This window comes from Myotis nattereri (assembly GCF_964212035.1).
Source record: "Myotis nattereri genome assembly, chromosome: 8".
Lineage (NCBI taxonomy): Eukaryota > Metazoa > Chordata > Mammalia > Chiroptera > Vespertilionidae > Myotis > Myotis nattereri.
Genome location: NC_138083.1, coordinates 83,376,755 through 83,403,649, shown reverse-complemented (window position 1 = coordinate 83,403,649; position 26,895 = coordinate 83,376,755). Strand labels below are relative to the sequence as shown.

General features: G+C 37.1%; 1 protein-coding gene across 9 annotated transcripts in view; it reads left to right on the top strand.

Moving 5' to 3' along the window:
• The window catches only part of SMAD2 (SMAD family member 2), a 61,060-nt gene that overhangs the window by 28,914 nt on the left and 5,251 nt on the right, over positions 1 to 26,895 (top strand). For 2 of the 9 annotated variants that reach the window (XM_081096909.1, XM_081096910.1), the window contains 7 exons: positions 11,026 to 11,219; positions 11,998 to 12,132; positions 15,044 to 15,118; positions 19,807 to 19,821; positions 22,607 to 22,660; positions 23,744 to 23,956; positions 26,750 to 26,887. In XM_081096909.1, the coding sequence (XP_080953035.1) occupies positions 11,026 to 11,219; positions 11,998 to 12,132; positions 15,044 to 15,118; positions 19,807 to 19,821; positions 22,607 to 22,660; positions 23,744 to 23,956; positions 26,750 to 26,887 (824 nt within the window). Of the gene's footprint in view, positions 1 to 9,910; positions 10,001 to 11,025; positions 11,220 to 11,997; positions 12,133 to 15,043; positions 15,119 to 19,806; positions 19,822 to 22,606; positions 22,661 to 23,743; positions 23,957 to 26,749; positions 26,888 to 26,895 lie in introns of all 9 variants that reach the window. The other 7 variants (XM_081096908.1, XM_081096907.1, XM_081096912.1 and 4 more) reach the window with 4 other exon arrangements.

The following is a 26,895-nucleotide window of genomic DNA, read 5'->3' as shown; positions in this document are numbered from 1 at the left end:
ATGTATTATTTTGTTTGAGTTGTAGTGTTACTTCTAAAAGAGTACAGTATGTAAGGCAGCTTCTTAGATGTTAGACATGTCTTGAAGACCTACCTCTTGTATTGAAAGGACCCATTACTTATCTAGTAAGAGGTCAAGTTTTAGTGTCAATTTAATAATTTATAGATAAGTACCACTGTGAGAAATACTGTTTGTTTTTTAAAGAATGTAGTAGATGTTTTTTAAGTGTTTCATTCCTTTTTATGTACATTACAGGGCTTTTGGGAGTGTCTGCATAAAAGGATTGTTTGCCGTGTCATGCACATGGGCTGGCATATGGGTATAGCACATGAAACCATTCCACTTGACATGTTTTCAATGAGCTTTTGGAAATACACTCTGGGTGCTTGTTGATAATAGATCCAGTAACACCCAGCTTATCTACTTGCAAATACTAAGAGTAGAATGTTTCCTTCTTTTTTGGTAGATTATTTATTCATTTCTTTTTACCTTGTTTCATGTATATCTTAAATAAGAGTCATTTTTCTTGTTTTATTCTTTTGTTTTACAAACGCTTATGAGTACCTGATGTGTGCAAGGTACTTTTTCTAGGCACATGGAGGGAGATACAGTGATGAACAAAACACCAAGTTTCTGCCCTCTTGAGGAATTGATATATACAATAAATAAGTGGAAAATATAATTTGGTAATGAGTGCAAAAAAGACAATGATTGAGGGATAAAAAAAGCCGCTTTGGATTGGATTGTGATGTTTTAACCTAAGCTTTGAGAAGCACCAAGCTAGCTGAGGATAGTGTCTTCTAGGCAGAGGGAAGAGCTGGTGTAAAGACTCTGAGATGGAAAATTATTGTAATGGAGCCCCATAGAGTTGTAGTAATACAGAATGAGTACAAAACTTGGAAGGAGTCAGATCATATAGGGCATTGTAGGGCACTGTGGGAGTTTGAATTTTAGAATAAAATTAATAGAAAGCATATAAGGATTTTAATGGATTTCTAAAATTTAAATCCACTTTTAGAGGATTTTTTACATATACTTTTACAAAGACTGCTGGGGACATGGTGGTGGTGGGGATTGTGGCGTGTGTGTGTGTGTGTGTGTGTGTGTGTGTGTCTTTTAAAATGAGTGGTGGGTCTGGAAGCAGAGAAATTAGGAGGCTATTATAGGAATCTAAATGAGATTCAGCAGGCTGGACTGGCGCGGTGGCTGAGCATATGTGAAGTGAATGAATTTGGCATGTATTTTGGAATTACAACTGATAGGACTTGCTAATGAATTGGCTAAGAATAAGTCAAGCTATGTTTGTTAAGTTTTCATTGTGTAGCATCCAGCATTTCAATTCAGTAAACATTTTTCAAATAGCCACTACATATATGATAGGCTCTTCCTCATTGGAGTTAAAATATAATTTCTACACTTGAGCCACTTTCTGTTAAGGGAGACATACTTTAAAAATACAAAAAAAAAAAAGATAATTTTGTGCAGTAGGTGTTATGAAAGATGTTTGCTCAGGGAGCTATGTCTAAGGGAGGGGAACTTTGCCTACTTTGTGGCTTGTGGAAAGTTTTCTTCTGGAGGAAGATTGGTGCCTGGATTGAATTTTGATGGATGTAAGGGAGGAAATCCGTTGGAAGAATCCCAATTCATCCAGAGTAGCACTGTGGTATTGAGAGTGTGGTGGTAGGGAAGGGCTGGTGAAGGGTTGTAAGTTAGTTTGTGTCCTGGGAGTATAAGGAACTACACTGGGTTGAGGAGTTTACACTGCAGCTGAATATGGTTGGGTGAGGGTGGATTCATTGAAGAGTCTTAGGTAAAGAAGACTCAGAAATTAGATTAATTTTAAGTGTAGCATCTGGCTGCAGTGAGGAAAATGGTTGTGAGGCTGTCAAGAGTGGAGGCAGTTAAGAGTATGTTGTCTCCCTCATCAAAGGGATGTGATCCAGAAGGCATGGAGCCATATTTTGCCCAGCTTCACCTAAGGCTCAAATTGCCTTTGCTGAGAGATTATTGACAGAGAAGAGCCTGAGAGTAAGGCTATGCAATCCTGTCTTTTAAGAAAGCATAGTAAGTAGCAACCTACTGATGAAAATTCACAGACATGGGTATTTAAACTGTGGAGGCCAACTTAGATCTCCCTTACTTTCTATTCTCCTTTTTGTAGCCTTTTAGAGACTTTTTCATATTCTAGGCTACGTCATCATTAAAAGGTATTTTTCTACCCTTTAACTCTATGAAAGGAAAGTGGTGGTTGTCCTTTACGTTATCTTGTGTTTTACCATCAAAAGTTCCTTGAAACTTAGAAACTTAACTTGTCTAACTTTGTGTTACTTTTATATAGTAGAAATGTAGATTTGTTAATATTGCTTGTGTCTGTCAAAAAATTTAAGCTTCTTACACTATAGTTTGGTGCCATATATTTTTATAAAGTTTGCTTTGTTTTCAGTAGTACAATAGTTATATTATGTTAGATGATTAGTGATTTCTTAACTACAAAATGTCTTAAAAGATAATTGTAGACTGTAAAGGGTAGGGAATGGGGTGAAAAAGGTATATTATGGATAAATCCAAACCATAGTTTAAACAAAATTGTTTAAAATATGATGGCAAATGGATTTAATGTAAGCTTATTTACTTAAAATTGCAAGTAAGTTGTTAATAAAATATCTCAAGGTTTTACAAAACTTATCAAAAAAGAGTTTGCTCTCTCTAGAAGTTAGCCGTGAGAGGAGCAATCTCTCTTAATACCAAATGTCAGAGTATCAAGGATAATAAAATAATAGTCATTACATTCTCCTATACAAGTTTGAAATTTAAGCCATCATTTTGCAGAAGTGTACCTTGAAAAATGTAGGCTCTTAAGCCAGCCAGATATAAATCCTGGCTCTTACCTCAATAGTTCTGTGACTGAGTTATTTTATTTCTTTACTTGAAAATAGCAGTCTTGTTAATTCACTTTAGGTTGATGTATGAATCACATAATACATGTAAAGCACTTTGAATGGTTCCAGGTACATAACAAATGCTTAAAATAAGTTTGGAAATTTTGAGGTAAGTTTCCTGTAGCCAATGAAAATTTAATTGTTTACTTCTATCTTTGCTAATTTGTTAAGGACAGGGTTGTGCCCAAAGCTTCTTTCTTGGTGATGGAAGGTAAAAAAACTATCTGAAGGTAGGCATATTCTTGTTTTCCATTCCCCATCCTTCAGCTGTATAGTGGTGAGGAAGTACACAGACATAGATATGGGACATGTAATTATAGAGATTTCCTTTTATTATCATGATCAGCTCTTGATTTCTGAATTATTTAGTCATATCTAAAATGAAAGTACTGTTTTGTTGTAAGTAGAAATAATTATGGATGAGTAGTTACAGATTACTTTGTAGATGTTCATATTTCATGAATACATCAGTAATACAGATCCGAAGACTCAAATGAAGTTGCTTTGTGTGTACCGTTCTGTTAATGTATTAGCCCCTTTCATTTTACTCAGTGTTCAGATGCTTTATAATCTTTCCACATGACAACCTAGATTCTTGCTCCTTTTGATTTGTAGAAGAAATATACTCTTTAGGCTAGAAGGTCATGAAAAATAATAAATTACTAAGACATAATTGCTGTATTAAATCATGCAAATATGGCAGGAACAGGGGTACTTTTTAAATGATTTATATGATTCTATGGTATGAGCCTTCAAAGCCAGTGTTACTTTCTTTAACTTAGTTCTTCTCATTGCTTCTTTTTCATATCCCGATAACAAGTACATGAATACATATACATGTACTTAATACAGAAAGAATGTCAATTAACAAACATAATGTCTGTTTGAACCAAAGTGCAAAATGTTAATGTAGATGTGTGTGTAAAATACCATGCATGTAATAGTTGGTAAATTGTACACTAGATTTAAAGTTTTAACTTCAGTTTTAACTTCAAGTCAGTTTATTAGCTGAAAAAAAGCTTTAATATGTTAATTTTACTGATATTGTAAAAGTGATACTAGGGAAATTCTGTATGGATTTTTGCCAGGTTTACTACCAAGCCATCTGGTTAGTCCATGATTAATTAATACACTGTAGGCCATACAGACTTCTTTGGCATATTAGTATCCTGATAATTTTAATAGCTATTCCAACCAGAATTTTTTTTTTTTAATTCAGTCTATGTAAGCAAGAAAGTTACAGAGTTGATAGGGGATAATCTGCCTTTAAGAAGTTATGTTCTATACATACTAGAGTCCCGGTGCATGAAATTCATGCACTGGGGGGGGGGGGTGTCAGCTGAGCCTGCACCCTCTCCAATCTGGGACCCCTCGAGGGATGTCCGACTGCCCCCTCACAATCCAGGACTGCTGGCTCCCAACCACTCACCTGCCTGCCTACCTGATTGCCCCTAACCGCTTCTGCCTGCCAACCTTATCACTCCCTAACCGCTCCCTGCCAGCCTGATCGACGCCTAACTGTTCCCCTGCCAGCCCGATCGCCCCCAACTGCCCTCCCCTGCAGGCCTGATCCCCCCCACCCCCCAACTGCCCTCCCCTGCAGGCCTGGTTCCCCCAATTGCCCTCCCCTGTTGGCCATCTTGTGGTGGCCATCTTGTGTGCTTGAGTGATGGTCAATTTGCATACTGGTCATGACTGATTAGCATATCCAGGCTAATTAGCATATCCCTCTCTTATTATATATGACTAGAGACTTGGTGCACGAAATTCGTGCACTCAGGGGGTTCCCTCAGCCCGGCCTGTACCCTCTCACAGTCTGGGACCCCTTGGGGATGTCCGACTGATCGCTTAGACCCAATTTAGCTCCCACAGGGAGTGGGCCTAAGCTGACAGTTGGGCATCCTTAGCACTGCCGCAGAGGCAGGAGAAACTCCCGCCACTGCCACTGCGCTCACCAGCCGTGAGCCTGGCTCAGGGCTTCTGGCTAGGCAGTGCTCCCCCTGAAGGAGCGCACTGACCACCAGGGGGAAGCTCCTGTTTTGTGTGTCTGCCCCCTGGTGGTCAGTGCACGTCATAGCGACCAGCCGTTCCTCTGTTTGGTCAATTTGCATATTAGCCTTTTATTATATAGGACTAGAGGCTCGGTGCAGAAAAATTTGTTCACTCGGGGGGGAGGGGGGTCCCTCAGCCCGGCCTGTGCCCTCTTGCAGTCTGGGACCCCTCGGGAGATAACGCCCTGCTGGCTTAGGCCTGCTCCCGGGTGGCAGAGTGCAGGCCCAATCCCTAGGTGCAGCCCCTGGTCAGGCTCAGAGCAGGGCCGATTGGGGAGTTGGGGCGCCGCCCCCTGTCATGCACAGAACAGGGTCGATCAGGGGGTTGGGGAGCTCCCCCCTGTCACTCACAGAGCAGGGCCCATCAGGGGTTGGGGCACTGCCCCCTGTCATGCACAGAGCAGGGCCCATTAGGGCGTTGAGGAGCTCCCCCCTATCACTCACATAGTAAGGCCAATAGGGGAGTTGGGGCACCGCCACTCTCACACTCAGGGCAGGGCCATTGGGGAGGTTATGGCTCTACCCTGTCACACAAAGAGCAGGGCCCGTGGGGGGGGGGGTGGTTGGGGCGCCGCACTCTGTCACACACAGAGCAGGGCCAATCGGGGGGTTGGGGCGCCGCACCCTGTCATGCACAAAGCCGCAGGGCGATCAGGAGGTTGGGGAGTTCCCCCCTATCAGGCACAGAGCAGGGCTGATCAGGGGGTTGGGGTGCCTTCCCCTGTCACGAACAGAGCAGGGCGGATAGGGAGGTTGTGGCCCCGCCCCCTGTCACACACAGAGCCGCAGGGCGATCAGGGGGTTTGGGCGCTGCCCCCTGTCACGCTGATCCCGGTGCCGGGAGGCCTCTCAGCTCCGCTGATCCTGGTGCTGGGAGGCCTCACAGCTCCGCTGCTCCCGGTGCCGGGAGGCCTCGCGGCTCCGCTGATCCCGGTGCTGGGAGGCATATTACCCTTTTACTATATAGGATAGAGGCCTGGTGCATGGGTAGGGCTGGCTGGTTTGCCCTGAAGGGTGTCCTGAATCAGGGTGGGGGTCCCCACTGGGGTGCCTGGCCAGCCTGGGTGAGGGGATGATGGCTGTTTGCAGTTGGTCACACACCCTTCAGGGTGGGGGCCCCCACTGGGGTGCCTGGCCTGTCTGGGTGAGGGGCTGAAGGTTGTTTTCAGGCTGGGACTGAAGCTCCCAACTGCTCCTTTTTTTCTTTTTCTTTTTTTTATTCTGGGCCAGCTTTAGCTTGGCTCCAGCTCTGAGGCCTCAGCTGCTGAAAACAGGTATCTGGTTTGTTTCGATTCTATAATCGAAACTCTGTATCAACTCCAGCTCTGAGATCACAGCTCTCTGAAAGCTCGTTTCTGGGGTTTTGTTAGCTTCTATATTTGTTACAATGCTTTTTAAACTGCAAGCTCAGAGGCCGGCAAGGCAGGCGGGGAACGTTGCAGTCCTCCGTCACTGAAGCAAGCAAGCCTCATGTTCAGTTTAAGCTGCCTGGCTGCCAGCCGCCATCTTGGCTGGCAGTTAATTTGCATCTCGCCCTTATTAGCCAATGGGAAGGGTAGCGGTCGTACGCCAATTACCATGTTTCTATTTTATTGGATAGGATGATAACTGCAGGACTTTGCGTGAGACTCTAACGTGAACATACTTGTAAACTGTTACAGCTATTATTATTTTAAATATTTTTTTCTGGTCTGTTCTTGCTTACCCTCTTTCTGGGACTGCAAGTTACTGAGACTGTTTATTTTTTTATACAGTCTTTTTAATTTGTTTTTTTTTTAGTTAGGTAATTTCTATTGATCCATCTTTAAAGTCACTATCTCTTCTTTCTTCCAACAGGGTAATTCTTTAGTTCTGATTATTTTAATTTTCAGTTCTGGAATTCCCATTTGATTCATTTTATAGATCCTATTACTCAGCTGAGATTCCCATCTCTTCATTAAGTCCTTGAACATATTCATAATAGTTACTGTAAAACCTTGTCTGATAGTTCATGGTGGGGGTCTGTTTCTGTTGGCTCTTTTCTCTTTTGACTAAGTGGTAACATTTTCCTATTTCTTGACATGTTTAGTAATTTGTGGTTTTATAGTGGATTTTGGGGACAGAACATTGTAGAGACTCTAAATTCTGTTATCTTCCTCTGAAGAGTGTTGATAGTTTTGGGTGGCCTCACTGTCCAGATTGTTTGCCTCTGATGTAAGTAACAGTTTAAATCTCAGCTGAGTTCTTTCGGACTTCCAAGTGGTAGTTCTCAGCAGTCTCCCACCTTCTCTCCTGCATGTGTAATTTAGGCGTCAACAAGGATTTGGGCAGTGTTCATACATATATTGATGTTTTTCCTCCTTTTGCTCCTTCCTTACAGGATTTTCCTGTTCTTTTTCCAGCCCCCTTCCAATTCCCTTGTCTAATTCTGCTGGTCAGTAAAACACAGTTTTCTGCTTAAGGTCTAATTACACTGCCTAGCTTAGACTGTGGGTGCCACTGGTTGTACAAAGCCACAAATGCAGTTCTCATCCAATATGTTTTCTCTCTTACAAAGGTTGATTTCCATTTTTATTTGTTTTTGGTATCAACTATTTTCAGGTAGTTGATTTTATTATATTTTCAAATAGTTGATTTTATTACGTTCAGAGGCTATCCTTTTTATCCAAAGGAAGTTTTGCCTAATAAAGGCTATACTCAAAGGCAGAACTTCTTTTCTGTTTTACTTGTGTATTCTTTTGCTAATTGCATAGTGCTTTCATTATTGAGCATTTAATGCGTTTCAGAATTTGGTAGGGCCAGTCTCTATTCTTCTTTGTCAGAGTTTTCCTGGTCATTCTTGTTTATTTTGGTATGTTATTTTTGGAATAATTTTGTCTGGGTTAAAAACTTATTAACATGTAATTTAGATTGCATTGAATATATAAATTGGGCAGAATTGATGTCCATATGGTGTTGCCTTTGTAGGAAAATGTATTTTTCTTTGTTCAGTTTACTTTTGTGTTCTTTGATAATTAAAATGTTACTTTTGTAGTTTTGACACATTTATAGTTAACATTATTTCTAGGTGTTTTGTATATTTTATTATAAATTAATTCGTTTTAAAAATATTTTTTCCTATATAACCAAGCAAAAATTTTACTAACTAGAAGTAAATTTATTTTTAAATAAACTTCCCAATTTTGTGAGAGAGATATAAAAGTGGATAGAATTGAGGCTTAATACCCTATGATGGCATTTGCAAAGTATCAGAGTTAAAGTTGGGATTTAGGTCTGTTTGCCTCTACACTGATTGCATGTTTTTAACAAAGCTTGAATAAAGCACAACTTTAGCTCTTCATGCCCTTTTAGATTCTGGTTCATGTGTCAGTCCCAGAGTTATTGGAGTGAAATGTTCAGCCTGGTCTTCATAAGAGCAGAATAGCCCCTTGGTCTGATCTTTTGTTAATTACCTTTCTTGAATTATTGTCCAAGAAAGAAGAGTAAGTTGTATCCTGTTCCTTCTGAGGTTTAAATTTAGATTCATAAGACTCTAGACTTTAGTTGCTTTTATTGTAATTTAAACTACATGGTGCTATATTGTTCCAGTAGCTATTTGACAACTATCTTAAATAAAAGAACCATTTATTTTACCTTTTTTTAGTCAGTACACATTTAGGGGTCGGGGGAAGAAAAGGTCTAAATTATCTTCCAGGTTTTGGGCTTTTTCTGACTTGCAGCTTGGGAAATGAAAGATAGATGTCTGCAGCCTAAGAACCCAGAGAATCTTTAAAATATCTCAAGGTGCTGGACAGTGTCCAAAAATACATTTTCTTAAACTGTCTAGAATTACAGTTACTGTAGCCCCAAAGCATGGCATGAGATGTTTCTGCATCCCAGTGGTTATGCAAGAGGCCCAGCACCCCACGTGATGGATGTGTGCTGCCCAGCCACAGGAAGACAGCACTTTTCACATTGCCTTTGAAGTGTTCATTAGTAGTGTGTACATCTGGAATTTAATTACCTTTTTTGACTCTAATTTTTTAAAGTAAAACTTAGGACCTGAGACAACTTGGTGGTTAAGAGTTCGTGCTAGACAGCTTTTAAGGTCCTCTTCTTCCCTTCTCCCCTGGAGGAGAAGTTACTGTGAAATGCAGTAGTAACAGGGGAAACAGGAAAAATTATCTCTAGGCTGCCCAGGTTCTGAAAAGGAATGTGGGAGAAAAATTTTGAGCTCTTTTTGCTCTATGGCTTTCGGGTATACTGATTAAAAAACAACAACAAAAAACTAGATACAACAAAGTTTTCATATTTATACTATCTTTTAAGAATTTGGTGCTTTCACATATCTTCAGTCCTTACAGAAATTTCTTAAAATTTTTAAGATGGTATGCTACATTAGAATGATTTCAAAATCTATTTCCTTGTCCTTTGTTGTGATAAAAGACCAATAATTTCTGTAAAACTGAATATATAAGTATTTCAAATAACTTGAAAATCTTTAACTGTAGATATATGTCTGTTTTAATTGGAATTTTTCCTGTATTTAAAATATGAGTTGACATTTGTGTTTACATAAGTTTTTTTAAAAACTGGATTATAAAATGAAGCACTGTTAGTAAGGCTAATGACATAGGTATTAGAAGGTATTAGATCTTTTGTTGTGAGTAGAGGAAATTGAAAAGGACATTATAGGTATGATTTCATTAAGCTAGAGAGCATTGGTGTTCACATTTTAAAAACATAATCATAACTTATCTGGAGTCACATGTTCCATTTTATTGGCTTCCTTCATATAGAAAATATAGAAATCAGTACTAAATGCCTGTGAAAACATGAAGCAATGTATATTTTCTCAGTGAAGGAAGTATTCTGTACATTTTTCATGTTTTACATCATGGTATTTTGAATAACCATGCTTCCATGTTCACATCAATTTTTTGTTTTTCAATTTATGCACAGCACTTGCTCTGAAATTTGGGGACTGAGTACACCAAATACGATAGATCAGTGGGATACAACAGGCCTTTACAGCTTCTCTGAACAAACCAGGTGAATATTCTGCCCTCTGTCAAATCCTAGCAATCTTGTGGGCGGGGGGTATTTGGAAGACCTATAGTGGGGTTGCTTAATATAATTTTGCCTAGGATGTTACCCTAATGTAAAATAAGGCATAGCATTTAAAATACCTGCTTGCCGATATTAAAAGTATTATTAAATGTTTCAGTTGAAGTTTTGATCAATGAAATTCTAATTTTGAATCTTTAAATTATTGAATCCCCTAAAGAATAGAAACTCTGATAACTATATTCTCATTTCAGTTTGAGATCTGTTGTTGGCCTAATTTTTAAATAGATACATAACCAGGTTTGCTACATTTCTTGTATACTAATCTCATCTGTATACTAATAAGTACATAGTTGATTACTGAACACAACACAAGGCTAACTTGTTTTTTTATGTTATCTTTTTTTAATCACCTCATTCTCTTTTTAAACATATTGGTATTTGTCCATTTCATCTCATCATACTCATCACCATCTGCATTTATGTGTGAGCTATAGAAATAATACCTCCCTATACTCAATACAATCACAATTGGGTAATGAGTTACATTAGTTTGAGTAAGTTTTATATCATTGTTGGTATTTGCCATTCTTCACAGTAGTTCCTTTTTTGATAATTCAGTCACCTACAGAATTAATGCCCCTAAAAGAATCCCTAAATAACAGTTTGATTTATTAAAGATAAAAGTTGACTAAGTTTTTCAAGTGTAACTATATAATACACTTAAAATCTAGTTTTCCCAAATGGTTATCCATTCACTGACACTGAAGTCATTTGTGTAACATGTTTTAAGTAACATCTGCTAGAGCTGCTGCTTTCTTTTATATCAGATCCATAAAATACCTTAAATTCAGTATATTATTCAGTACATTTTTCTTCCTTGTATTCACTAAAACTAACTGAATGTCTGTCATTTTTTTCTTTATGCTTTTATTGTACTAATTTAGTCCATTTGACTATTTCTGTTTTTTTAAAGCTCCCACCTTTCTTTTCCCCTTGCTTCCCAATAGGTCTCTTGATGGTCGTCTTCAGGTATCTCATCGGAAAGGACTGCCACACGTTATATATTGCCGATTATGGCGCTGGCCTGATCTTCATAGTCATCATGAACTCAAAGCAATTGAAAACTGCGAATATGCTTTTAATCTTAAAAAGGATGAAGTATGTGTAAACCCTTACCACTACCAGAGAGTTGAGACACCAGGTAGGAAAAGTAGGTTTTTTAAAAAAATTAAATGCTTGAACTTAAGTATATTGGGTGTTCATTATATCTAGTTGACCCAGGAAAATTTTGGTGTAGGATTCTAATAAATTACCTTAAATTCAGTATATTATTTGGTGGTCATTAAAAATACTTTACAATTAAAAAAATATTTTATCGAAAATATAACTTAGTGGAAAAGATGGTTTCTTGGAATAGCATATTAGTTCACATCGAAGTATAGGAAATTCCAGTCTGCTTAGAAATAAGCTGATGAATTTGTTTACCTGTCTGCTGCATTAACTGTTTTCAGTCATTTTTCTCTCTGGGTTTTTTTTGTTGTTGTTGTTAAGGAATTTCAATGACGTTATTCCTATCTAAGCAATTTAGTAAAACTCATATAGAAAGACTTACCTTTACTTAGCTGTGAACTTGAAACGTTTTAAGACTATAGCTGTATTTTTAGAAAATTTGATTTTACAAATCTTTTTGCAACCTTTCTAATGGGGATTTTTTAACTTTTCATGGTAATATAATATTACCAGGATCACCTAGTATTGAAAAGTACAAGATAAATTGGGTCTTGGAAATTATTGTGAACTATATGGTAAGTTAAAATCATAATCAGAAATTATAACTTGTATAATACCAAATAGGTGGACCCTAAATTTTAAAAATTAAGCAGGCTACTTTCTTTTTTTGTGTGTGAAAACTTTTAATAAAGGTCCTGTTCCCTACCCCTTGCTCCTTGCCATTAACTTGGATTGTTTTTACTTTTTAGTTTTGCCTCCTGTGTTAGTACCACGGCACACTGAGATCCTGACAGAACTACCGCCTCTGGATGATTATACCCACTCCATTCCAGAAAACACTAATTTCCCAGCGGGAATTGAGCCACAAAGTAATTACATTCCAGGTATTTTGCTTTCTGAACCTCCTAAAATTGGGATAGATACAAATTTTATTCATAAACTTTCAAGCATTTGTAAGCTGTGGTTTGACTTTTTAAAAAATTCTTTTGGATTTTAAATAGAAAAATATCTATTGGGTGATTATTTTTTGTGAAATGTATAAACCTCGTACATTAAACATTTTTGTCTGGAGAAAAGTTTTACTTTATATTTCATTTTCTTTTGCAGTGGCTTTAATCAAAGTACTCTGAGAAGCAGAAAAGAAAAGATCTTAGTAAGTTTATCTTAGTTGTTGAAGCTAAGAGAGATATAGAATGTAAGCAAAATAAATGATACAGGAAAAAACTATTCCTGAAACAAATGTAATTAAAAATTGACCAAATAATTACTTTCATAGATAATGTTTAAGAGAGGTGTAACATTTCTGTGGGAGATGAAGTATTTTAGTTCTTTTTAAGCTGAGTCTCAGTAACGTCTGCCTTAATTATTGTATTATGGGATCTAACAACATATTCCATGATACGGTAGCTGCCTACCCTTAATTTTTCACAATTTTTTAGGAGAACAACTAATGTTTTCTTACTTTTCTGCCCCTCCCCCTTTTAGCAGAAACTAAAGGTATACTAGGATGAAGATTAAATCCAATGTATACATTGGATTTTTTGATGTTAATTTTTTTCTCTTTTTGCAATATTCCTCTATCCCACTCTTATTTTTTTATACAACTGAAAATATGTAAGGAACTTAGATTTTCAAGCACATAAAACATTTCTTTAATGTGTTTCATCATGAAGATAATGCCTGTTCATTGAAGACAATTTTTAAAACATAAGGATTTTTCCAAATAGTTAATTTTAAAGTTAGAAAGTATCTTCTGATTGTTTAAATGTGCATTTCTTTAATTACTATTTTATTACAAAATAGGAATTTAAGACTGCTCTTTGGGTTGCTAGGAAACAAACTTTTTAAGTTAGGAAGTAGTGATGAGTGGAATGCAGTATGAGGGCTAGGATGATGGGGAAATAGGACTAAAACAGGACATTTCCTAGAGAGAGTTTGCTGAAACTAGAGTTGTGTGTGTGGCATGAGGAGAGGGAGAGCCATTTTAAGTCTTTGAAGTGGGACTTAGCAATATTAGGAAACAGAGGTACCAGTAAGCATACAGTCTTACAAGACCATGTACCCATAATTATTTGGAAGGATGTTAATCAAAATGCTTAGTGGCTTTCATTTGTGGAGATGTTTGGACTTGTGTTTTCTCTATTTGTTTAGATTTGGGTATTTTACAAAGAAGGAAATAAAAAATGAAATGTACCTATTTGTGTTTTTTTGGACAGTGGGGTTTACCCAGCTCTGACTGATAGTAAAACCTAAGGTTTCGCTTTTTATTCCATTTCTAAAGGAAATTTAATATTTTCTCCAAAATGCTAATGACTTTATTATTATTTTACAGATAAAAATGGTGAAAAATAAACTAGGATAAAGTATTTAAAAGTATTTCTACTTAGAATTTGAGACATAGGCAGTTAGACTGGCAAAGCTTAGCTCTGTTTAATTTTATCACCTTTAACCTTTGAAATAGTGCATAATGGTTATATATTACTCTTTCATGTTCTTCATCGTTTGAACATATGAAAGTATTCTTAGAATTTCAGTATTAAAAATTTTGGGGTATTGACACTTAAGAGTTTGATATTAAGAAGTTAAAATTTGTAGTTAGCTTATTGAAGGGAGATTGAAAAGGTTAATGAAGAGCCCTAGGTGGTTTAGCTTAGTGGATAGTGTTGGCCTGTAGACTGAAGGGTTCCAGGTTCGATTCCGATCAAGGGCACATACCCAGGTTGTGGGCTCGATCCCCAGGAGGGGTGTGCAGGAGGCAGCCAATCAATGACTCTCTCTCATCATTGATGTTTCTATCTCTCCCTCTCCCTCTCTGAAATCAATACAAATATATTTTTTTTAAAAAAAGATAAATGAAGAAAACCATTAACCCTCTTCTTTCTCCTCCACATGTAATTACAGAATTCTTTTAAAGTATGTGTCTGCATTATTTGAATTGCTTAAAACTTCCAGCAATGTATATATTAAACTGTTGATAATCATTTAAACTTATTTTTCATTCAAAATTGTAATTGTTAAAATTGTATAAATGTTTTTATTTTACACGAAGCTTATTCAGGTATTCATATGCCTCCTGAATAAACATATTGGAAATGGCACACTGGAATCTTATTTATTTTCAGGGAGTATTTTGCCTCCGTTTTGTGCAGTAATCTGTATTTGAATTTAATTTTCTGCTCTAATATTCAGGAATTACTGCTTAGGAATCTTTGGAGAAATACACTTTTTGGTAGAATTCAAGACCAGTCCTGAAGTATATTATCATATTTTGCCCTATAAAACTTAGTGGAAGATGTAAGCCTGTATTACTCTATAATCTGAAATTGTGTGTGTGTGTGTGTGTGGTGAGGCTGAGGGGCAAGGGGGAGATTCCTTTAGTTATCTAAATACTCATCCATGGTGGCCATTAGTTTGAAAAAAAAAAAAGCAAAACACATTGTAGGTACTAATGTCTTTGAAATATACTGATCCAGAACTGAGGTATCTTTGAAGTTATATTTTTGGCTCTTGCCCCAGAAAATATACATAGGAGAATGAGCCAGATATGTAAATAATAGTTAAGAAAATATGCCCAAACAGCTCAATTGTATTTCAAGTAGGCTTTAAGGTTTTGCCTATAAGGTTTGGACCAGAGCCTGAATTCTAAGTTCTTAGTATCCAATACTGCTTTTTATAATGACGTTACATAACATTTATGTTTGTTAATCAGAGCGTTTCGTTGGGTTATCTTTGGTAGCTGGTAGAAAAGGTCAGATTAAATTGTAACTGTACTTGATTTGTTCTAAATTTATGTAGAAACACCACCTCCTGGATATATCAGTGAAGATGGAGAAACAAGTGATCAACAGTTGAACCAAAGTATGGATACAGGTAAAAAAAAAAAAAAATCTTTCAAAATACCTTAGCAATTAGATAACCATTTTTGCCTTATTTGAAACTCACATGAGTTATTCATAACTCTTAAATTTAGAGAAGTTGGGACACATCAAAAAAATTTTTTATCTTGAATTAATTATATTTGAGCCATCAAAGGGCCCTGTTGTCCATGAAAAATTAACATATGCTGCCCAGCAGAATAATTGGTAAAATTTGTTCTTGTTAGAGTAAATAAGAATTTGAGAACACTCGGTTATTTCTCTTTGTAAATATTCTGTGATTCTGTTGAAAGTTTTAGTTATCCTGTGATTAAATATCTTTGTGATGAAAGCTCATAATTGGCCCAATAACAGATTTTCAGAGGAAATTGGAAGTAAGGGATGTGACTCATCTTTCAGTGCTCTTTTAACATAAGAGTGAGTTCTGAATTATAGTAGACTGTTTACAAAAAGTATCTTGTACCTCACCTAATGAAATTACTTTCTAATTAATTCAGCTATCGATTCCAAACACAATGGAGAATACATTTCAATATATAATAAATATTATGCACTTCAAAGCTTTAAAACAGTTGTTATGTAATAATGTATAATCCACCAGAACTAATAGGTTGCTAGTGAAGTAGATGTCATTGTAATTGTCTGTTTTGATCCATTTCAACCTGTCAGTATCTTAAGGATTGGACACCTTAAAATTACAACCTGACAAATTTCTACAGTTTATAGTAAAGCATTCTGCAGTTATGATAATCTAAGTTATTCTTAAATGAATTAACATTGGCGGTGGGGGGAAGTTGGGGTGGGCAGGCTTTTACAATAATTCTGTTGTTTAAATCCTTCCATTATTTAGACTTCCAGGTAAGGAAGCTTCTACTATAGGTAATCATACTTACAGGTGTTCAGAGTAGTAGATAACCAAGAAAGATAGATAATCTAATGATTGTTGGAAATGCAAATGTCTTTCTGCAAGTGATATTTGGCTTTTCAAATGTATCTTTCTAACCCACCTGTATATTGAAGAATTGTATTCCTGAATCAACCATGTTCCTGTTTGCCCCATGATGGTCAACTGCTACTCTACATTTAAAAGTGAATGCCATGATAGCCATCAGGGAAACACAAATGAAAGCCAGTGGCATACCACTTTACACCTACTGGAATCTATATATATAAAGGGCTAAGTGACCTGCCGACTGGCCGGTAGCTATGACGTGCACTGACCACTAGGGAGCAGACACTCAATGCAGGAACATCTCAACGTAGGGGTGATGCACCTTGAACCAGAGAGGGGGGAGCCCATTTCCGGGGTGCGTCACCTGAGAACCACCCTCTCGCCATCTGGGACCCCTCAGGGGATGTTGCAGAGCTGGTTTTGGCCCAGTCCTTGCAGGCCAGGCCGAGGGACCCCACCTGTGCACTAATCTGTGCACTGGGCCTCTAGTGGTCATAATAAAAAGAGAAGGATAATAACAAGTGTTGATGGGGATATGGAGAAGTTGGAGTCTTCATATGGTTCTGGTGGAAGTATAAAATAGTTAAGTTGCTTTGGAAAAATTTGCTGTTCCTCAAAAATTAAATTATAGAATAACAATATAACCTAGCAAGCTCACTCCTAGATATATGCCCAAGAAAATTGAAAAGTAATTTTGTACACACCCATGGTAAACTTGTATCCCAAGTGTTCATGTAAAAGTGGAAGCAACCCAATTATCCATCAAATAATGAATGGATAAATTAAATCCATACATTGGACTATTGTTCAGCTATATAAAGGAATGAAGTACTGATCCATGGTACAACATGGAATAACCTTGAAAGCATTAAGTGAAAGAACCCAGACACAAAAGACCACAAGGATCCAATTGGTGTACAAATGCCTATTTTATAATATAGCTGAAATGTGTGTGGCAAGAACAATAAAATGAATATACACTAGTCCTTCCATATCTGCAGGAATTAAGACCCCCCTAATGATGCCTGAAATAGTGGATCATACAGAGCCCTATATATACTACTAGAGGCCCAGTGCACGAAAATCGTGCACTTGAGGGGGTCCCTCAACCCAGCCCGTGCCCTCTTGCAGTCCAAGAGCCCTCAGGGAATGTCTGACTGCCAGCTTAGGCCCGCTCAGTGGGAAGCGGGCCTAAGCTGGCAGTCAGATATCCTTAGTGCTGCTGAGGAGGTGGGAGAGGCTCCCACCATAGCCACTGCACTCGCCATGAGCCTGGCTTCTAGCTGAGTGGCGCTCCCCCTGTGGGAGTGTACTGACCACCAGGGAGCAGCTCCTGCGTTGAGCATCTACCCCCTGGTGGTCAGTGCGCGTCATAGTGACCGGTTGTTATGCCATTTGGCCGATTTGCATATTAGTCTTTTATTATATAGGATGTTTTTTTCCTATACATACATACCTAGGATAAAGTTTAATTTGTAAATTAGCCACAGTAAAAGGTTAACGACAATCCTATATAATAAAATAGAAACATGTAAATTGACCATTCCTCTGCTATGCTCACTAGCCAATCAGGAGTGAGTATGCAAATTAACCAGACAAAGCTGGCAGGTTATTTTGCATACACAGGCGCCGGGCGGAGAGCAGAGAGGGAGAGCTTGTCAGAGTGGGAGGCCATGGGACAGAGACAGAGCAGGAAGGGAAAACCAAGATCACGGGGAGCACCAGGAATTCTGGGAATAGTAGTTTTGGTGGCAGACGGAGCTCCTAGACCGGGGGTGGGCAAACTTTTTGACTCGAGGGCCACAATGGGTTCTTAAACTGGACCGGAGGGCCGGAACAAAAGCATGGATGGAGTGTTTGTGTGAACTAATATAAATTCAAAGTAAACATCATTACATAAAAGGGTACGGTCTTTTTTTTTAGTTTTATTCATTTCAAACGGGCCGGATCCAGCCCGCGGGCCGTAGTTTGCCCACGGCTGCCCTAGACACTAGAGCAAAGTGAGCCTGGAGCAAGTTACTGTTGTGATGGGGAATGGAGGGAAAGCAAAGATGAGAGACATAAGTAAAATCAGAGTGTCTAGGAAAAATTAAAGGGAAGATATCCTAAAACTTCTAGGAAATCTCTACCAATGAAGCAAAGAAAAAAAAAATGCCTCTATTATTCTGTGAGCAACAAACCAAACTGATTTGGGGTCTCAGACAATTCAGTCATATGATTGCAAAGACAGACAGAAACTCCCGGATTGGAGAGGGCTCCCCTGAGGGTACCCAGATTGGAGATGGTGCAGGTTGGGCTGAGAGACCCCCACACCCCCCCAGTGCACGAATGTTGTGCACCGGGCCTCTAGTATAAAATAGAACAATTATAACAATATCCTGTAATAAAAATTATCTGAATGTGGTCTCTCTTCAAAATATCTTACTGTACTCACCTTTTCACTTAAAGGAAGCACTTTAAGGCTTTTCTTTGGTTGATCCCTATTCTTGTGTTTAGGGCCATTTTTAAGTAAAATAATCGTTACTTAAACACCAGCACTGCAATTCCACAACAGTCCATTTGATAACCTAGGCAGCTACTAAGAGACTAATGGGTGGTAGCGTATATAGTGTGAATATGCTTCATATCTACAGGTAACTGAAACCACGAAAAGTGAAACCGTGAATTAGGGAACTACTGCACACATTTCTGCTCTTCATTCCTTTGCGTAGACATTTGTCTAGTTGTGTTGGTACCATTTGTTGGAGACTTTATTTTTCTGTTGATTTACCTTGGATTCTTTGGTGAAAATCAAGTGATAATGTGTGTGTGTGAGTCTAACTTATGGTCTGCTGTTAAACCAAAATAGTGAATTCATTTTAGATCATCTTATTTTTCAGTTTTACAATTTTCATTTAAACTTTTTTGTTGTTGTTGTTAATCCTCACCTGAGAATATTTTCTCCATGGATTTTCAGAAAGTGGGAGGGAAGGGTAGAGACAGAGAGAGAAACATTGATATGAGAGAGACACATTGATTGGTTGTCTCCCACATGAGCTTCAACCAGGGCCAGAATGGAGCCCTCGACTCTTCAGTATGCAGGCCAACGCTCTATCCAGTGAGCCAAACTGGCTAGGGATTCATTTAAACTCTTAATCTGATAATTTCAGTATCTGATTTATATATAGGTCTGCTTCTGGATCATTTTTTTTCTACTTTGCATTCTCATGTTTTTTTGATTGGATGGTGGGTGTTGTGAATAAGATAATACTAGAGAGTAACATAGAACTGGCATACAGTGATACATGCACAAGCATTTCTGTAGATGTTTTAGCTAAAAGTAACAGAAACCGATGATTCAAACCAGTGAAATAGGATATTTTTTTATTTCTCATAATAGGAAATTCCAGACCTTAGTAACAATATGTATATATGAATAACTAGTAGGTTAATTGTCAGTTAACCTGTGTTTGTAAAAATGTTTCAAAAAACTTTGGTTAGTTAATAAATTGTTACCTTAATTGAACTTTTAAAAACTTTATATATATCTATGTATATATATCCATATATGTATGATTATAATGAATCTTTCTTTTTGTAATTCCTAAATTCTTTATATCACTTCTGAGTGAACTCCTACTAGTTTATATTAATGAAATGTAACTACTGGTCATTTCTGATAAGTATTTAAGAAGTTAAAAATTGGGCAGTTTCCTCCATGTCTAATAGTAGCTTTGTTTATTTTATAACAGCTTCAGGAAACAGCAGTGAGTTTTATTTTATTGTTCTAAATATATTTTGACCTTTCTTAGTTGTACCTGCTGGGACTTGCCAACAGATTTTTCAAAATGAGGAACAAATAAAGAACCTGAGAACTTAATTTTGTTATGGAAAACTGTTCTCTTCTAATTCTAAAAATTTTCATCTGTTCTCTTTTTTATTCATCTGTTTTTTTTGTTGTTGTTTGTTTTTTATTGGGGTTACCATTTTACTTGTGCTGCCTGGTATTTTGTGTCATGGTTATAATAGTGTGGGGAGGAGAGGTACACAAGGGGGTCTGACCTGTCTTATTCTACGTTTATGCCATTTCTATATATGTGAAGCTTGGGAGCTGTTGGTCATGTTTTTTTTTATATAACTTTTCCAAAAGGTATAGAAAATGATGATCAGAAAACAAAATTTATAGTCCTATATAATAAAAGCCTAATATGCTAAGTGGTCAGCCGTTCAACCAATCAGAGCATAATATGCTAAGGCTGCTCAACCACTCGCTATGATGTGCACTGACCACCAGGGGGTAGACACTCCGAACTGTAAGTTAGCTTGCTGCTGGGGTCTGGCCTATCAGGACTGAGTGAGACGGGCCGGACATGCCCTGGAGCCCTCCCACAGTCCCTCCTCAGCTGGGCCAACCTCCCATGTCCCTCCCTGGCCCCGATGGTGCACCAGTGGGCTCCCTCAGCCTGGCCTGTGCCCTCTCACAATCCAGGACCCCACGGGGGATGTCGGAGAGCCAGTTTCGGCCCAATCCTGCAGGCCAGGCCGAGGGACCCCAGTAGTGCACAAATTCATGCACCGGGCCTCTAGTTATATATAACTATTGAACAAATTTACAACAAATGTATTTAAATTAGTTGTGTGGTATTGAGTGGTTTTGTGTTTTGTTTTTTTGTGTGTTTTTTTGGTTTTTTGCTTTTTTTCTTCTGTGTCTGCAGTTCTACCTTCTTTTTCTTATTTTGTATATCTGTGCCCTCTCCCCATATGTTCTTGATTAGAGTAAGCTTGCTTACCTAGAACTGGAAGTCATGAGTAATTTTCTAAGAAAATATAACCTACCAAACTGACTCCAAAAAATAGAGCTATCAACTGTCATAGAAGAAATAGAGAAATGTCTTAGAATAAACCCTAGAAAATGTTTAACTGCAAACAATCTGACACAGAATCTCTTATCAAACTACTAAGGAATGTGTTATTAAAATGCTCTTTAAACTGTTAGAGAGCATAAGAAAGGCATACAGCTTCTAGATTATAATTATGAAGTAGTATATATTGCACTTGCAATGTAAATCTGCAGACCAGTATTGGTTGGAAGTATTGATCTAAAAATCCCAAATAAGCAATGCTATCTCTCTCATTATCAAAGCCAGCATTATACTTAATGGGAAAATACTAGAAGTATTCTCTTAAAGTTAAGAGTAAAACAAGAATATCCATTGTTACCACTGTTTTACCAAAGTGTGATAAATCTCAAAATGCTTGGTAAGTTATATCACATAAGTTGGTTTTTTTTTTTAATACTGCTTAATCAGAATTAGGGTGAAGAGTCATAAAACAATCAAATATTTGCAACTCATAGTATGGAAGGGCTAACTAAGATGCCTAAACATAAAGAGCCTTCTATAGGTCAGTAAGAAAAGTGATTAGAACCACAACAGAGAAAAGAACAAAGGAAAAGAACAGACCATTCACAAAAAGGAAATACAATATAAATAAGTATAAAGCTACTCAATGTCATTTATAAGAGAAACACAAATTAAAACTGTACTTTTTAAGACCATGTTCTTATCTATTAACAGTAACATGAGCGTCCCCTCACCATTTGTTGTTACCCGGAATGTGAACCAGTATAAGCTCTATAGGTGACAATTTTGACAAAATCTATCAAAATGATGGAACCACGGCCCTTTGACCTGGCAGTTCCTCTTTTAAGAGTCTGTCCTTCAGGTGTAATTGAAAGTATGCAAAATGTGCAAATTAGTCATTGCAATCTTTCAATCTTTTAAAAGCTAAGTTAAGAACTATATTACATTTGTATATAAAGAACAGGGGGCACAGAAGAGAATATATTTACTTACTTGATACATAGATTATTTTTGGAAAAATACACTGGATGCCTTTGGGAAGGGGAACTCTGTGACTAGAAGCTAGGACTGTTTTACGCCCTTTTTTTTTTAATATATATATTTTATTGATTTTTTACAGAGAGGAAGGGGAGAGGGATAGAGAGTTAGAAACATCGATGAGAAAGAAACATCGATCAGCTGCCTCCTGCACAGCCCCCACTGGGGATGTGCCTGCAACCAAGGTACATGCCCTTGACCGGAATCGTATCTGGGACCCTTCAGTCCGCAGGCCGACGCTCTATCCACTGAGCCAAACCGGTTAGGGCTATTTTACGCCTTTTTTACCTTTTATATATTGAAGCCTCCAAAATTACACTAACATAAAGCAGCTGTATATCTTTTTTAATTTATATTTATTGATTTTTAGAGAGAGAAAGAAACATTGATCTGTTCCACTTATTTATGAATTAATTGGTTGATTCCTGTATGTACCCTGACCAGGGATCGAACCCATAACCTTATTAGCCTATCAGGACAATACTTTAACCAGCTGAGCTACCCTACCAGAACCAAGCAGCTGTATATTTATAATGCTTGGGATGTAAATTATTTATTATTTGTGATGCTTAATTATAATATATTGTATTATTTGGTCAGAAGTTCTGGAAATACTTCATATCTGTTTTTAAATTAACTTCTTTTATTTCAGGATCCCCAGCAGAACTATCTCCTACTACTCTTTCCCCTGTTAATCATAGTTTGGGTAAGTTGCAAATATTTTCCCTCCACTGTTTTTTTTTTATACTGTATTATTTAAATGTCCTCTTGGTCATTATTTTATATATGAGAAAGGGAGCCCATAAATAACCGAGTAATTGTTCAAGTTAGTGCTTTTTAAAAATGATACTGGTAATGTGCCTCAATATTACTAAACCGCTTTTCTACTGGCACATATAAGAAATTATAATCTGTTTATTCATGGAAACCATATTCTTTAGTCACAGTAAATTTTATGACATTACGACTAGATATTTGTGGGTATGTTATTTTATGATATATATTATAATAGCAATTATTAATATAAGAGGTAAATATGTGTACACATACCACAAATATGTGGTTTGGGGGCTGTGTGAGAGCTAGTGTGTGTGCATGTGTATGTACATGTGTGTGTGTATAAGTATTCTGTAGTTTATTTTTGGACTATTTTGCTATTTCACAATTTCTCTTCATTTGACACATTTGGATTTTATTCTATAAAAATGGTCATTTTTTAAATGATATTCCTTGTGATGGTTTATAATCAAAATTATAGAACTTAAATACATGGGATCCTAGTTTTCCCATGCAATATATAGATTCTTTTGAATCCATGTTCTGTTTCTACTTGCACATTCTTTGTATTTATTTATTTTTATGTGTGTGTGTATAAGGGGGTGCTTTATATTTTTGTAATTAGGGTAACCCCTGAAGATTTGATATTAAAATAGACAAATGTCAAAAGTGTGTCATTTTGTATCCTATTATTGTGACATTTTTCCTTCTTGTGGCCATCGACTATATTAATTCTTGCTCCAGCTTTATTCCACTTAGTTCTACCAAAAATTAGCTTTATTAAGTTTGAAGACTGGATGTCTTAATGAGATGGGGGAAATTGAAAAATTGAAAATCTGGTATGATCTACTGAAACTGGAGTTCATGACGTAGAAATTAGATCTACTTCCTGAGCTTTTGCCAGGATAGGCTGGCATAGAGCATGTAAAGATGATAATATTCAGCCTGTTCTTAGCTTGAATTGTTCACACAACATTTCTTACTCTTATGGGTTTGGTTTCCTCTGCCCTAGACTTGCAGCCAGTTACATACTCAGAACCTGCATTTTGGTGTTCAATAGCCTATTATGAATTAAACCAGAGGGTTGGAGAGACCTTCCATGCATCACAGCCCTCACTTACTGTAGACGGCTTCACAGATCCATCAAATTCAGAGAGATTCTGCTTAGGTTTACTCTCCAACGTCAACCGAAATGCTACAGTAGAAATGACAAGAAGACATATAGGTATGTTTGTTTTTTTTCTGTGTGAAAAACCAATGCCATATACTCATAATGTGAGCATTATGTGGTTTACCACATCAAACGATTGTGTGCAGAAAAGCCTGCCTTGTCTCTGTCAGTTTAAGTGCACAGCTTCATTGCTTTTAAGAAATCCTGGTGATCCTTCCATCTACAAACTCTATGACTTATCTTTATTTGGCGTTTTTTATACTGGGAGATCCTTCAATAAATAGGTGTTAAAATAACTTTACTTTGCTGAGTCTCTACTAATCATAAAATTGTCATGTTCATATTTTTTTTAACAAATGATGAATTTTTTTCCGTTCATTTACATCTCCTAGTTTCTCCCTTCAGTGAGTTCATGTGTTAAAAATATCACTTTTAATCTGAAGCAAGATTTATAAAACAACTATTATTTCATGAAGTTCAAAAAATAATCCACAAAGTATCTCAAAATGTGGTAGTCCCAACAACCTTTCAGCAAGTTCGTGAGGTCAAAACTATTTTCATTAATGGTACTAGGATGCTATTTGCCTCTTCCACTGCCATCTCTCACACAGTGAAGTATTCAGAGGCTAGATGGCATATGAGCTTGCAAGAAATTAAATGTACGTTAAAGAGAATCCAGTGCTCTTCTGTTAAATTAGACATTAAAGAGATTTGCAAAAATACACTGCTACTCTGAGAACTAACTTTTTTTTTTACTTTGGAAAGGTTATTTATTTATTTATAAACCTGCTATTTATGTTAACATGTTGAAGGGTTTTTTTTTTTTATTTTAAGTGAATACATTTTTTAAATCCTAGTTTTAATGTCTAGTATGGTAAGTTTCCATAGACATAAAACTCTTTGGGGGTCTTCAATATTTCCTTTTTACTGATGTAAAAAAAAATGTTTAAACACCACTGATATAACTGAACATAGCTCTTATTACCTTAAAGTAACTTCTTTTAACAATTGTTTTCTTCTGTTTCCATTTAACAAACAGTCACCTCCTATGATAAATGATGCTGATCACTAAAGAGTGAGTGTGATACTGTAGAGCAGCGGTTCTCAACCTGTGGGTCGTGACCCTTTTGGCGGTCGAACGACCCTTTCACAGGGGTCACCTAAGACCATCCTGTATATCACATATTTACATTACGATTCATAACAGTAGCAACATTACAGTTATGAAGTAGCAACGAAAATATCATGGTTGGGTCACAACATGAGGAACTGTATTTAAAGGGCCAGAAGGTTGAGAACCACTGCTGTAGAGTATTAGGGATTTAAGAGGTCTCCTATTTGGCTTCATGTGGAATTCCTCAAATCTTGCTTGATTTTTAAAATTTTGCATATCTTGTTAGGATACGAAGGTGTCTTGTAGGTGACGAAGGCCTCTGCATATCCACCCTACTTTAAAATATTCTTTTTTTCTGTGTTTTAATTGGGGTTCTGCATAAAAATTTAACAGAAGGTTTTCTGTACCTTATTTCATTTCTGCAAAATTTTAGATTGATATAATTATTGGATTATCTTTTTTTTTAACTTTTGATTTCTAGTTTAGTAGGTGTTTTTGATCAGAGAATATAGCCTAAAAATATCTTTACTTTTTAGACTTCATGTTTTCCTGATGGTCAAATAAATGGTTATTTTTAAACACATATTCTGTAGTCATAAGAGAACAGGGCACCAGATTTTGTATCTATACTATATATTAAATCTGGCTTGTTGGTTCTTTTATTAGCTTTTGGGGGAATTTTGTGTGTTTTTTAAATTGTGCAACATACTACCATACACTGACCAGCCTAAAATAACACAAATTTATTATCTCACAGTTTCTGTGGGTCAGAACTTCAGGCATGGCTTAGGAGTCTTCTCAGGGTCTCACTAGGGGAATCAAGGTGTCATCTGAACTGCCTTCTCATCTGGAGCTTGAGGTCCTTGTCCGACCACATGAGTTGCAGAGTTCACTTCCTTGAACTTACAGTACTGGGGTCCTCATTTCCTGCAGACTGTCAGCTAGAGGCTGCTGTCAGCATCTAGAGTCCACCTACATTCCTTGCCAGGTGGGCCTGCGTTCATAGTCCCCACTGGAAAGTCCCTTGCGTTGACCATCTCTCACCTTTGAATCACTTTCACCAGGGACAGCCCAATCTCTTTCAAGGGGATCACCTGATTAAGTCAGGCCCACCAGAAATAAACTCTTGATGATTTTTTTAAAATGTTTTTTTTTAATTGATTTTAGAGAGAGGAAGAGAGAAACATTGATGTGAGAGAGAAACATTGATTGATTGCCTCCCATATGTACCCTGACCAGGGACTGAACCAGTGGTTTGGTGTGTACAGGACGATGCTCCACCAACTGAGCCACACCAGCCAGGGCTTGATCATTTTTATTACCTTTTTTCTTAACCTTAGTGGGCTATTTAAAGAAATACTATGTATTATAATGAAGGTATATTTCTCCAAACATTAGTTAATTCCCTCCAAATTAACTCAATTTCTTTTACTTAATTTTAAAATATATAATTGGTATGAAGTTTTTTATACTACTATCCATGTACTTTTCTACATTGTTTAAATAGTTTTGATAAGTATGTATTATTTTTGCAAATCTATAAAATCATTGTTGAGAAATATTTGGGAAAGTATACTGTAGCATGTTTCAAATTAGATGTCAGAAAAGCATAGCTTATGGCAAATGTCATCTAAGTACCTTATATTATTTTAGTATTCCTCCAGAAGACTCTTCCCAAGTCATGCTGAAATAGTAAATGTTATAAAACTAATCCCATATGTATTTTGTTTTAGGAAGAGGAGTGCGCTTATATTACATAGGTGGGGAAGTTTTTGCTGAGTGCCTAAGTGATAGTGCAATCTTTGTGCAGAGCCCCAATTGTAATCAGAGATACGGCTGGCACCCTGCAACAGTGTGTAAAATTCCACCAGGTATGGAT